A 13,017-nucleotide genomic window follows, 5' to 3' on the forward strand; every position below is an offset into this window, starting at 1 on the left:
TGTCAGTCACTGTGAAGCGTGCTGGTGGCAAAAAGTAAAAGCACAATTTGTCCTCGTCCCCAGGGCACTTGTATTCTATCAGAGGAGAGGGTACATATGTTATTATAAAGAAAATACAAAATGGGTAGAGGGTAATCTTGGAGGGGAAGGCACTAGCTTCTGAGTGGACCTAGAAAGATCCCTTGCAGAAGCTGGTGATTGAGTTAAGTCTTGGAAGCCAGGAAGAGTTAGTAGCAGGGAGAAGAAACTGGAAGGAGAAAATTGCCTGGTAAATGTTGATATCACTGAGGAATGGAGCAGTTGTGGTGGGAAACAACCACAGAGAGCAGAGCATAACTCTTCCATGTCTGCCCACCTTTGGCTGACTTCATCCAATTAGACACTCTTTGGGTACAACAACAATAACAACGACAGATTGTATGCCAGGCACTATGTGTACTTTACAAGCATTATCTCATTTGATCCTTGCAACAACCCTGGGGGTAGGTGTTATTATTATTCTCAATTTTCAGATGGGGAAACTGAGACAGAGGAACTAACTTTCCCAGCATTACACAGCTGATAAGTATCTGAGGCTGGATTTGAACTCAGGTTGTCCTGACTCCAGGTTGATGCTTTATTCACTGTGCCCTCTAGCTGAATCACCTATACCCATGTTCTGGGTATTGTGTAAAAATGCAGATTGCCATTGAAAGACCTCCCACTTAGATAGAGTAGATTGACACCCAATCTAGACTCAGAGGGAGATAGAAAGATAAGTGTAAGACTGGGGACACCTGGACAGGTACCAGTGCTGAAGGAGGTGAGGGACAGCAGAACTGAAGTACTGTCCTCAAGGAAACAGGGATGTGAAATTGGATTGAGAAGCAGACATATGGGACAAGTCTCAGCGGAAGGGAAAGGAAGGGGTTTTAGGAGGAAGGATGGCCAATGTAGAGTCTCAGAGACATGGCAGCTAGATTTGTTTGGATGGAGTGGTTTCCAGGATCAGGGAATCTGGGCTGATAAGGATGAAATAGTTATGGTAGAGGCAGAACCATATTTGGAGAAGCCTTAAAGCTTTGGAAGGGAAGTTTGACTTGGATAAGGAAAGTCAAAGACAGGTGGTTTGCACAGACAGTCCTCATAGCATTATGTTGCCTGCTGCTCTGTAGTGGATGGATGGTCGGGGGAATAGACTAGGGATAGGGAAGGTGGTGGGGAGACTCTTGTTCTCCTCCGGTAGTGAGTTGATAAAGGCCTAGACTAGGGTGAGGATTATTGCAGAGAAAGGATATATAGAATTGAACAGTAGCAAGATGGAAGTGGGTTGTTATTGACATCCTGGGGGTAGGGAAATGATGAGCTCAGTCTTGGCAGGTTCCTTGCCTTTTTTTTGAAACTGGGTTTCCCAATCTTGCCCAGGTTGGAAGTTCAGTAGCCATTCATGGACTTGATCCCAATACTGATTGGCACAAATTCTTTAACCTACCCTGTTTCTCCCACTTGTGTTGGTTTCCCCTTCCCTAGGCAGTCAGATAGTCCTGTCTTCTGGAGGACTCAACCATATTCTTGCTAGACTTAGTGTGGACACCCAGCCAGGTTTAGCCTTCCTGTATCTCAGAACTCCTGAGCAATGCACCAGCCTTTGCCTCCCCAGCAGAAGGGACTGCAGGCATGTACCACCAAATCAGGCTCAGTCTTGACATGTTCATGTCTCACAGGATACCCACCCCATTTGTTCAAATACACACCTCTGAAACGCTGCAATAGTTTATTGAAATACAGAATGAGACAACCAGAAGGCAAGGCACCCACAGACATTTACAACAAAGAGAGATATACAAGAAGTGGCCTAACCTTATTCTCCACCCTATTTCATTCCATTAGTGAAACACCTTTTGTACACAATGGGAGGAGATCTGAAGCAATCACTATTTCCATCCAGTTTTCTCTGAAATGTATCAAGGTGCAAGACATATGTGAAGTCCTCTTACCAAAGGGCTACAGGTAGAAGGAATTCTATGCTATAACCAGCTTCTCAACTGCAAAACCACATCAGGAGGCTAGCCAGAACAGGTTAACCCAAAAGAAGGAAGACAATCATAGACAAAACCACACAAAACAGTCAGTTGCTTCCTGAAAGAGACAACTCTGGACATTTAACTCCCTAGTTTCCTGGAAGGGAGAGGGGAGGTATTGACATTCTGGTTCTATTTCCATTGGATTTCCAGGCTATGGAGGTCATGTTTTGTAGCCTTGAACAACCTATGCCCAGAGGGATGGATAAATTTCCTAGGTTTCACTGCCACTAAGGGATAGTTGGTATCTTTGAGGGGGAGAGTACAAGTGAGATGACAAATATAAAGATGACAATGTTATGATGGTTGGGATTTAAGGGGAGAGTTAAGGAATTAGAAATGAGTCCTTAAATGGAAGTCCAATAGAAACCTGGAAATTAGCTCCCTAAAATGGGAGCCAGGTGGTGGGATGGAAAGGGAAATTTCATGAAGTGTAATTTGGAGGTGAGAGGAGATGGGTTAGTTTTCAGGAATGCAGCCTCAAGGAAGCAACAACACAGACATTCCATTCATCGGCAGTTCTGCGGCAGGAAGTTGGGAGGGTAGGAGTGTGCTTTTTGCATGAGATCCCAGCTCTCTATGCAAAGCGTACAGACCGGCTGCTCCCACAGCTGAAGCCCAAGGAGCGGGGCTGGCAGGGGGCACAGGAATCAGGTGCCATCACTGTGTAACTACCCCCAGAGGCAGAAGGACCAGAGGCAATCTGGAGTCCTTGGGTGGTGCTGCAGGTGAGACCCCCACAGGTCACCCCACCCCGGGAACTGCTGACACCTGTGGAATGAGAGACAGAGATGTGAAGGGATTGAATTGACTGATCTCACATATTTCCCTTGTTACCATCCACCACCACCCCCTTCAGTATTCAGGGCATGTCAGAGGATCAGCTATGACCAAGTAGATGTCAGGTAGTGTCTAGGTCATGGAATTTAAGAGCTAGATGAGACCTTGGAAATCATCTTGTACAACTGCCTCCTTTTATAGAAGGGAAAACCAAGACCCTCCCAAAATAAGGTGACTTCTAAGTATCACAAAGTTAGTTAACTGCAAGGATGATACTAGAATTTAGGACTTCTAACTCAGGGATCCAGTACCCCAAAACTGCTTTTATTCTCAGTATCAGAACTAATTGATCTCAGGAAAGGAGTGGGCGGAAGATCAGTTAGGATAAGGGGGTAGCCTAGTAGTGGTGATTGTCTTCCTCTGTTCTCATAGTCTGCATTCTTGCCACCACTAGAAAGCTGTTTGTGGTAGCTTTAGTTCCTTTGATCCACCCTCTCCACTGGGATTTCCCAAGAAGCCTTCTGGACACATGGTTGGAGATCCACTGAACTGTGTAGATTCTGGACCCAAATTTTTCAGTTGGAACCACCAGCTTTGCCCAACCAAACCATATCATCAAAAGGTTTGGGTGAAGGATACTTACAGACGTTCACAGAGCCCACACCTTCACACAGCCTATGGGGAAAGGAAAAGTGAGAGAGGTTAGTCCTGTATATCCCAAGTCACCTTCCTGAGGTAAGAGAACTATGCTCATGATGATGTTTCAAGGCATTCACAGGGATGGAGGGAATGTCTCTGGGGAATGAACCCTTTGGTGAAGGCTTGTCTTTCTTGAATTCCCCAGATCTAACGTCTGTAGGATATTCAAGTTTTATCTTCCATTTGACCAAAATTTTTCTTGTAGTTGGATCTGTTGTATTTAGAATTAGCAGAAATGTCTACTGTCCCTAAACCACCTGGTCTGGCCCCATATTCCACAATTGTTCTTGGTAGGTCATGCCAAAATTTCCCATTAGAACGTTTTTCATCTTTAACATTGAGCTCTTTCACTGCAATGGTCAGAGACAGAGTTGCATGGGATTTTCATTCCTTCTACATTCCTTCGTGTCTCTGGGTGGCCTCACCTGTGCTCCTCGCCCTCCAACAGCCGTTTGTAGGTGGCGATCTCAATGTCCAGCCCCAGCTTGGAGTTCATGACCTCCTGGTATTCCTTCAGCAGACACGCCATGTCCTGCTTGGCCTTCTGCAGGGCTCCCTCCAGCTCAGCCAACTTGCACTTGGCATCGTTGAGGGCAGCCTCACCCTGCTGTTCGGTCTCTGCTACTGCAGCCTCTAGTTTACAGCGCTGTGGGGTGGTACAGAGGGAGGAAGGAATGAGAAAATACCTTTTGGTTGCACCACATGATGGGGAAAGAAAGGATGGTAGAGGAATTCTGGAGGCAGAAGGATATGAACTGAGATTGCTAGCCAGGGAAGAACTGGGGAAGATAGGCAGAAAGAAAGTGGTTCTTGGCTTCTTGACTTTTATCCTACAGGTTATACCTTCACCTATTTTTTTTTTTATCCCAGTAATGTCTCTGTCAGGGTTACCCCACAGCAATAAGAAATCATAAAATTTAGAGATAAAAGTTGCCAAGGGCTGCTAAGGATAGAGTGTTGAGTCTGGAGTCAAGAAGACCTGAGTTCAGATCTGATTTCAGATACTATAAACCTAGGCAAGTCACTTAACTGCTGCCTGCCTCAATTTACTCAGTTATAAAAAGGGGATAATATTAGCATCTACCTCACGGAGTTGTTGTGAGGGTCAAATGAGACACTAATTGCACAGTGCCTGGTGATCATTTACTAAATAGTTGTCTCTTTCCTTCCTAAAAAGACCTTTTGAAGTCATCTAGTCCAGTACCTTCATCTTAAAGATGAGGAAAGCAGACCTCAGAGAGGCTAAGTGACCAAGGTCATACAGATGGTTGACCCCCATTTTATAGCTCTTCAGGGTCATTTTCCACAGTCCCTCATGATTTCACATTAGAAAGTGCTTCATAATTAACTATTATCTCTCCTTCTGGAGTGATTAGAGATAGTTTTCTGGAATTTTTCATGTCTGAATGGATGATGGTCCCTAAATTCTACATCCCCCAGAGCTGAATCTGTTTTCCTGACTTTAGGGTGAGTGGGAGTCAATGACTCTCATTTTTATCCAGCCCCCCCATAATGTGTGACACTGTAAAGTTTCTTATAAACTGCCTCAGTTTCCCCATTTGAAAAATTAGCCCCGAGGCCATTCATCCCTGAGGCTTCCCACATACATATACTGAAGTTGGGTTTAGAGAAGTCTATGTATGTCGCTGACTTTGGAAGGGGAAGAAGAAGAAGGGTTGTAGGGGCAAAGACTTTCCTCTTCATCACTCATACCTGACACTTGGCGTTCTCAATCTCAGCTGTCAGCCTCTGAATGATGCGATTCAGTTCATTCATCTCCTCCTTGGTCCTCCGAAGGCTTTCCCCATGGCGGATCACTGTGGCCTTCATCTCCTCACACTGCAGGGGCATGACAGATGGAAGTGATTAATGGAGACTGTCGGGGACAGAGACACTTGTAGGTCTCCTGCTCAGAGCCCTAAATGGATCTTATCACTTCTAGTCATACTTTTCATTCTGGATTTCAAGACCTTTCTACCATCTCATTTTACCTCCTCCTCTCCATCACTTCCACCGAAGTCTGCCATTTTCTCTCTGCAGCTGTATCTCTGTTGTGGAGTTCTATATCACACATCCCAGATATCTATCCCCATCTCTTCCATTAGATTGAGAAATGACCCATTCCAGGGCATATTCCAGTAGAATGCTAGTTCCTGTTAGGGACTATTTTACATTTTATTTTTGAATTCTTAGTACCTTGAACTTAAGTAGCTGCTTAATAAGCAGCCTCAACCAGGCAAACCTAATCCTTCTCTCCCCCTTCCCTGTGTCCCTCAGTTCTCACACTTCTGAACCTTCACCAAAGTTATTCCCAGTCTTTGGCATCCTCTAACCTCTTCTTCTCTCAACCTTCCATCTATTTTCTTCCTTCTAAGCTCTCCTTCTCCAGAAGGCCTTCCTGAATGAGTACACCCACCATATTCCTACTTTCTCCACTATACTCTACTCAATCATGGGACTACAGACATAGAACTGGAGTCATCTATTTCTTCCACTTAATTTTATAGATGAGGATAAGAGGAGTTAGGTGGTTTGATCAAAGTCAAACGTGTAGTAACTGTCAGGGCTGGGTTCAGAATCCAGGTATTCTGACTCCAAATCTGATTCTCTTTCATTGCCCCAGGACACAGGTGTGCAGTCATGTGTCTGGTTAATCCATAGTCTGCCATTTTCTCTCTACAGTTGTATCTCTATCACGGAGCTCTAAACCACACATTTCAGATATCTATCCCATCTCTTCCATTAGATTGAGAACTCCCCCATTGCAAGGCACATTCCAGTAGAATGCCAGTTCCTAGAATGGACTGTTTTTAATTTTGTTTTTGAATTCTTAGTACCTTGAATATATAGTTGCTGAATAAATGCTTGTGGGATTAGACTGACTTGGACTGGCTTGCCTCTTCCTTTTGACTTTTCTCCAGCATATGGCATTATTATTATTTTTAAGGATTGGAGGGGTGGTGCCAACAAGGCAGAGAGTACTAATGCATGTAGGAAGAATGACCAAACAGGGCTGAATTAGCCAGGGATGTAAGGAGAAGGTGAATGGGTATTTGGAAATACATGGAATTTCCATGGGTATTTAGAATCAGAGAATTATGAAATGTTAGAGATAGAAGGAACTTTAGAAGGCATTTAGTCCAAAGTTCTTATTTTGTGGGTGTAAAGATCTTCACCACGATGAATCTATGGTCTTCACTTCATCAAAAACTATGGGAGAAAGGGACTGTCTGAGGCTCTGAGAGGTGGTGTGGGTTATCAGAGTTCACACCACTGTTAAGATTAAAAAAACTGGGACTGGGAAAAACACTCATTTGCTGAGAAATTGGGACTAGAAAAAAAAATCTCATATGCTGGGATGGAATTAAAACAAAGCAACTTTCCAGATGGATTTCCTTTGAAAGGCAGTTTTATGACACTTATTCCCTGGCTTATGCATATTCATTTGAATACCATTTTGTGAGTCAAAGAAGAAGGGCTGGCATAGGACTGGGAATCTACCATTTTATGGTGAGGATCATAAATCTATATCTCCAACATGACTGTGGATCTGCAGTCTACCCCTTTGTTCTTTCACTCCCAACTCAGTTTCTTCCACCCCTATGAGTGGGACTGGAAATTCCTTTTGGAAAAATGCTTCTTACAGAGCTGTAGAGGGCTCTGAGAATCTTTGTCTGTTCTGAAAAGCTCCTCCTGGGTCCTGGAGTTCAGCTTTCTTGGATGAGAGCATAAGGTTGTGGCCCTATTGACCTTGTACTTGATAGAGCCGTGTGTGTGTGTGTGTGTGTGTGTATGTGTGTGTGTGTGCGTGTGTGCACCAAATGAAATCAGCATGAGAAGGGCAGAAATGGAACAGACCAAGAAGTTTAGAAAGCTAAAGAGTAGGAAGCACGGGAAAGAATGAAAGAGAATAAACATAGCTATAGAGCAGAGGAAAACAGACATGGTATAGCTTCTGCCTTGGGAGAGCAGGCTTGGGTGGAGGGGAAGAGGGGAGCTGTTCTCCCTTTGAAATATGACCTGAAAGACAGAAAGCCCCTTTACATACAAGTTCAGCATGGTGTAGTGGAAAGATGATTGGATTTGGCATCAGGGAATCTGTGTGTTTAACTCCCAGCTGTGTGACTATAGGTGAGTCACATCAGCTCTTGAGGACTCCTATTTCTTCATCTGTGAAATAGGTATAAAAGTATACATAATGCCTGTCTCATGAGATTGTTGTGATTAAAGGACTCTTTAGCCCTTAAAGCATTGTAGAAAAGTGAGCTATCATACTACCAACCCTCCCTGGGCATATCTGACCCAGGTGCCAAAGAATCTGAAGCTACTGATGTACCTTAGTGCGGTACCAGGATTCGGCCTCGGCCCGGCTGCGGCTAGCAATGTCATCATATTGAGCCTTGATCTCGGCCACTATGCAGTCCATGTTCAGGTCACGGCTGTTGTCCATCTTGACAATGACTGAAGTGTCTGAGATTTGTGATTGGAGGATCCGGATCTCCTGTGGGGGCCAACATCCAACACATTCAGGCCAGTCCCTCCCACCTCTAGAGGATAGAGGAAAGTCCTCCTTGGGGCCAGGCAGGGATTCAAGCCATGGCTGATTCATGCATGTATTCACATACAAACAAGAAAACATGCATATAGATATGTAGCTCACTTCACATATAGCCAAGAACATGCATACATGCAGTCACACACACAGAGCTATACAACCAGAGCCCCATGTGCTCACATAGACATATGAACAGAGAAAAGTACAAGTATATATATGTGTGTGTATGTACATATACACACATGTATGTATATACATACACACAAACACAATCACACATATAGTCATGCGTACACATGTCATACATGTAGACACATAGACACTCCATGTACATTCTTGTCCAGCTTGAAATTCTGTGTTTATATTAATAACAGAGGGCTGTTCTGAAAGCCAGGAATTCAGGTCATGACTGTTGCATACTGACCCTAGGACCCCAAATATGACACTAACTCTCCAAGGCTAAGTTACAGGCTGACTGTCAGCTGCCTTCAATGGAGGAGTTAAAGCCCTTTCTTGGTACTTTCTAAAAACAGTTGAAATCACTGGCCCACTAGACTTCCATTCATATGTATATATATGTATATATGTACATATGTATATAGACAAGCAAGGCAATGTGCAGAAGAATGCACTAACAGGCACAAGTCTGTTATGGCTTATGTTCATATATCCACATGTAAGCATCCTCTCATGTGCACATACACATGCATGCACACACATGCCCATCTACCCTCAATAGCTGATTCACTGCTCCAGGGCTGACACCCTGGCTCCCTCCCCATCCCTCTCACCTCCTCATACAGAGCTTTTAGGAAGTTGATCTCCTCTGTCAGAGCCTCGGCATTGGCCTCCAGGTCAGATTTCCTCAAGTAAGCACAGTCCACATCCTGAAAGTGGGGAGGAAAGGGAGAATGGAATCACAGGATGGCAAGTCTCCCATGGAAGCCCCTTTGGGCTCGTAGGTGTGTGAGATTCTCCCCCAAGGAAGCTGCTAGAAGATGGGGTGTCTTGGCTATTTCCCTCAGCCTACTCACCTTCTTCAGCACCACAAATTCATTCTCAGCTGTGGCCCTGAGGGCTACTTCCTCTTCATACCTGGGCATGGGGAGACAGAAGATCAGAAGCTGCGGAGTGGGGCCCATGTTCTCATGACACAGGTCCAACAGTCAAAATGAAAGCTCCCCCCTACACTCCCTACCTAGCTCCTTTTAGTGCACTGTCCCACACCGGCTCTGTGCATTCGTTATTCATGGGCCAATCAATAGAAGAGCTTGGAAGGTTGGGTAGATCAAGCTTCCTGACTGAAAGCCAAGGAGGCCTGACTTCATATCCTACCTCAGATATGTAGTTACTAGCTATGTGGTCCTGGGCAAGTTACTTAATATCTCAGGGCCATAGGCAATTCTCTAAAATTCCAAGTTCTATTCTGGTCTCAGATATGTACTAGCTGTGGGACCCTGAGCAATTCCCTTAACTGCTGCCTGACAGCTTCCTCAGCTATAAAATGAGGGTCACAGTAGTGCCTCCCTTCCAGGGTTGTTGTGAGAATTGAATGAGATACAATTTGTAAAGCACTTAGCACAATGTTTGGTTCAAGTAGGTGCCTAATAAATGCTCATTGTCTTCCCTTTCCTTGCCCCTAAATTGAACAGGGTTTTGATCTGCATTGATAGAGGAATATAGAAAAAGAGTAGGACACTGGCCTTAGAGTCAGGAAACTCTGACACTTCTAGCTGTATAAGTTACTTAAACAGTCAGTGTTAGTCACTTAGACTTACTAATTGTAAGTAAGAGGTAAAATGGCTAGCTGGGTGAATCACTTAATCTCTTAAGGTTTCAGTTTCCTCATCTATAAAATGAAGGGGTTGGATTCCATATTCCCTAAGGTCCCTTCTAGTTCTGAATCTATAATTCAATGATCCACTTCAAGATGGATTCTCCGCCAACCCCAAGGTTCCCATTTTTCTTGGCCAAAGCAAGGCAAATTCAATTACAGGAGTCTCATTGCATTGGAAAGTTCATACTTCTCTCAAGGAAGAGATGTCAGTCATAGCGCTTCAGAACCATATAAAAATAGGTTTTGTATTACCCAATGTTTGGGACAAACCCTATCACAGGGAATCCCCCTCTGTATAGAGGAGAATCAGGAGATCTTTTTCAAAAACATTGACTTGGGGAGGTCATTAGTCATTGGACTTGGTAGACCTTTAGGAAATTAGACAGGCCTATAATATCCTGTTACATTTTTGATTTTACCTCTGCTAAAATTAGTTCCATCTGCTACGTTACTGTTTTGCTAACTCAAGTCATGAAACAAACCATGAGCCCATGTTTTCTCATGTAATTGAGGTAAAATTGTGTCCTGAGGTCCACAGGGTCCCAAATCACTCACACAATGAGTTACTCTGCCCTCACCAAGTCCTTTGCTGAGCTCTCTAATGCCAAGTTTCAGAGTCACCTCCCATGACAACCTCTCAGCTCCCTCTTCCCCATCACTTACTTCTTCTTGTAGCCCTCCAACACCTCCTGCATGTGATTGAGCTCAGATGCCAGGCGCCCGCTGTCAGCTTCCACACACTCCAGCTCCCGCTTCAGGGTCTCGATGTAACCATTGAACAGGGGCTCCATGTTGCTTTGGCAGCATCTCTGGTTCTGGTAGAAGTTCCATTTGGTCTCCAGCAGCTTGTTCTGTTGCTCTAGGAACCGGACCTGCAGCATAAGAGAGAGAGAGAGAGAGAGAGAGAGAGAGAGAGAGAGAGAGAGAGAGAGAGAGAGAGAGAGAGAGAGATCATGGGAGAGCCTGTAGCCAGCCACTGCTTATAGGAAGGCAGACCACACTCATCTCTAGGTCTCTATTCTTGCCATAGGGTAAAGTTGTTCCCTAACTGTCCTCTGTTTTCTTGGGAAGGAAAACACAACAGAGTATTTCCACTCTAGGTCTCTTAGTGTGGGCTTCGCCCTTCATAGAGAAGGCCCTACCTGGTTTCCTGGAACATTGGAGTCAACTGAAGAACACACACATGAGAAAACAACACTGGATTGATACTATCTATTGCCTTTAAGTATTCTTAGAGAGTATCATTGCATGTAGTAGATACTTAAGAAATGTCTATCATATGTATCATTGGGCACCTTAGTATTAGTGAGACCATCAGAATCAATCCTGCAGAAGGGGCACCCAGACTACTACCAGGAGGAAGGACAGAAGTTTATCATCTGCCTCTTCCTAACCCCTTTTCTTCCACCATCCACTAAGCAATTAGCAAAATATATCTACTCCTTCCATGGTTTTCCATCCTTCTAATCAAATGTAGAAAGGCGTCCCCCAGAAAAACAGGAAGAATTTTGACTTCAGAGACAGATTAGATATATCACTGGCAAGCTGGAAGATGGTGGAAAAGTAAGCTCTCCTGTCGGACCTTGGTTTAAAAGAGTATTTCCACCTCTGTCACTGCATTTGGAATCAAAGGGCCTAGGCCTGAATTTTTGTTCTTACTATCTCTGTGACCTCAGACTATTTGTTGACTCTCTTCGCATCTGTTTCCTTATTTATAAAATAATAGGGTTGGACTGGCTGACTTCTACTCTACCTTCAGGCTCAAAATATATGAAAAGCTTTTAAGTCATTTCCGGTACCACCCACCCAGACCCTTAGTTTTCTCATTTTTAGAATGGAGATAATATTTATTCTTTCCATCTTATTGAGGATTGAATGAGATAAGGTCATATTTTGAAAACTATAAATGTCATGCCTATTTGAGGCATTATTGGTGTTTTTCTGCTTTCTAGGTGTGTCCCATTCTTCCCATCAGACTGGGAGTTCCCAGAGGCCTGTGCTCTCTCTCTCCCTCTCTCCCTCTCTCTCTCTCTGTGTTACTGCCCAGAGCTTGGCTCTGCATGCAAGATGGGAGGCCACATGATGCAGCAGGTGAATGCCCCATCATATAATGGGGCAACAAGTTGGAGGCAGAGCACCTGCGTTCAAACTCTAGCTTTGCTATTCCTCTGAGCTGCCATTTTTTTTTATTTGTAAAATAAAGAACTTGGATTAGGTGACCTCTGAGCCCCCTTCTACCTTCTAACTTGATGATCTCAGGATCCTATGATTCAGAATGGGCTAGAAGGTGACACTGACCTTGTCGATGAAGGCAGCGAATTTGCTGTTGAGACACTTAATCTGCTCCTTCTCCTCATGCTTCACACACTGGGCATTGGGGTCGATCTCCAGGTTGAGGGGGGTCAGGAGGCTCTCGTTGACGGACACAGTGGTGATGCCGGGGGGGCTGGGCCCGCACACTCCCCCAGAGCGATAGCCAAAGCTCCGGCTACAGCCAATGGAACGGTAGCTTCCCACAGAGATTCGGGGGCCACAGGACCCCACATTACATAGACTGCGGCTGCCAAAGCCGGTCAGTCCCCGGTAGCAGGACACCCCACGGTATGGGGCAGCAGTGATACAACAGCGGTTGCCCGTCTTGGGGGCCACAGCTGAGCAGGAGCTGAAGTTTCTGGTGATACCACATCCTGAACTGATACGATAGGAACGGCAAGACATGTTGCTGGTTGGGTCCGAGTGGTGGAGTGTGGAGAATTGACAGGTACCAGCAGCAAGAGAGTGGGGCTTAGATTCCTTCTATCCTCTCTGATCCAACTCAGTCCTTTTATTAGTGGGCAGAGGTGGGGTTGGCTGCATAAAAGGAGTGAAAAGGCATTTTATCTTGTTTATTAGCTTGGGGAGTTTGCCAGCAACTCCCCAAAGACTCATCTTAATGGTGAGCTCAGAGGCGACTCTGGGGCGATGTAAGAGTATTGAAGATGTTATTAGGAATACGATGTGTTTGCACTTTTCATCTTCAAAGCTCGTTTACATACATTAAGTAATTAATTTTCACAGTCTCCCTGTGAGGTATCCCCAACCCACAC

General features: G+C 44.7%; 1 protein-coding gene across 1 annotated transcript; it reads right to left on the reverse strand.

Moving 5' to 3' along the window:
* Positions 1-1,747: 1,747 nt before the first annotated feature.
* Positions 1,748-12,775, reverse strand: LOC140534094 (keratin, type II cuticular Hb5). The gene is made up of 9 exons (XM_072654734.1): positions 12,230-12,775; positions 10,595-10,803; positions 9,129-9,189; positions 8,886-8,981; positions 7,876-8,040; positions 5,253-5,378; positions 3,965-4,185; positions 3,484-3,515; positions 1,748-2,831 (listed from the first exon to the last, which is right to left on the reverse strand). The coding sequence occupies exons 1-9, from the start codon at positions 12,647-12,649 to the stop codon at positions 2,638-2,640; spliced, it is 1,524 nt and encodes a 507-aa protein (XP_072510835.1). The 5' UTR covers positions 12,650-12,775; the 3' UTR covers positions 1,748-2,637.
* Between the last annotated feature and the right edge of the window lie 242 nt (positions 12,776-13,017).

This window comes from Notamacropus eugenii, chromosome 3 (genome assembly GCF_028372415.1).
Source record: "Notamacropus eugenii isolate mMacEug1 chromosome 3, mMacEug1.pri_v2, whole genome shotgun sequence".
NCBI classification, from domain to species: Eukaryota; Metazoa; Chordata; class Mammalia; order Diprotodontia; family Macropodidae; genus Notamacropus; species Notamacropus eugenii.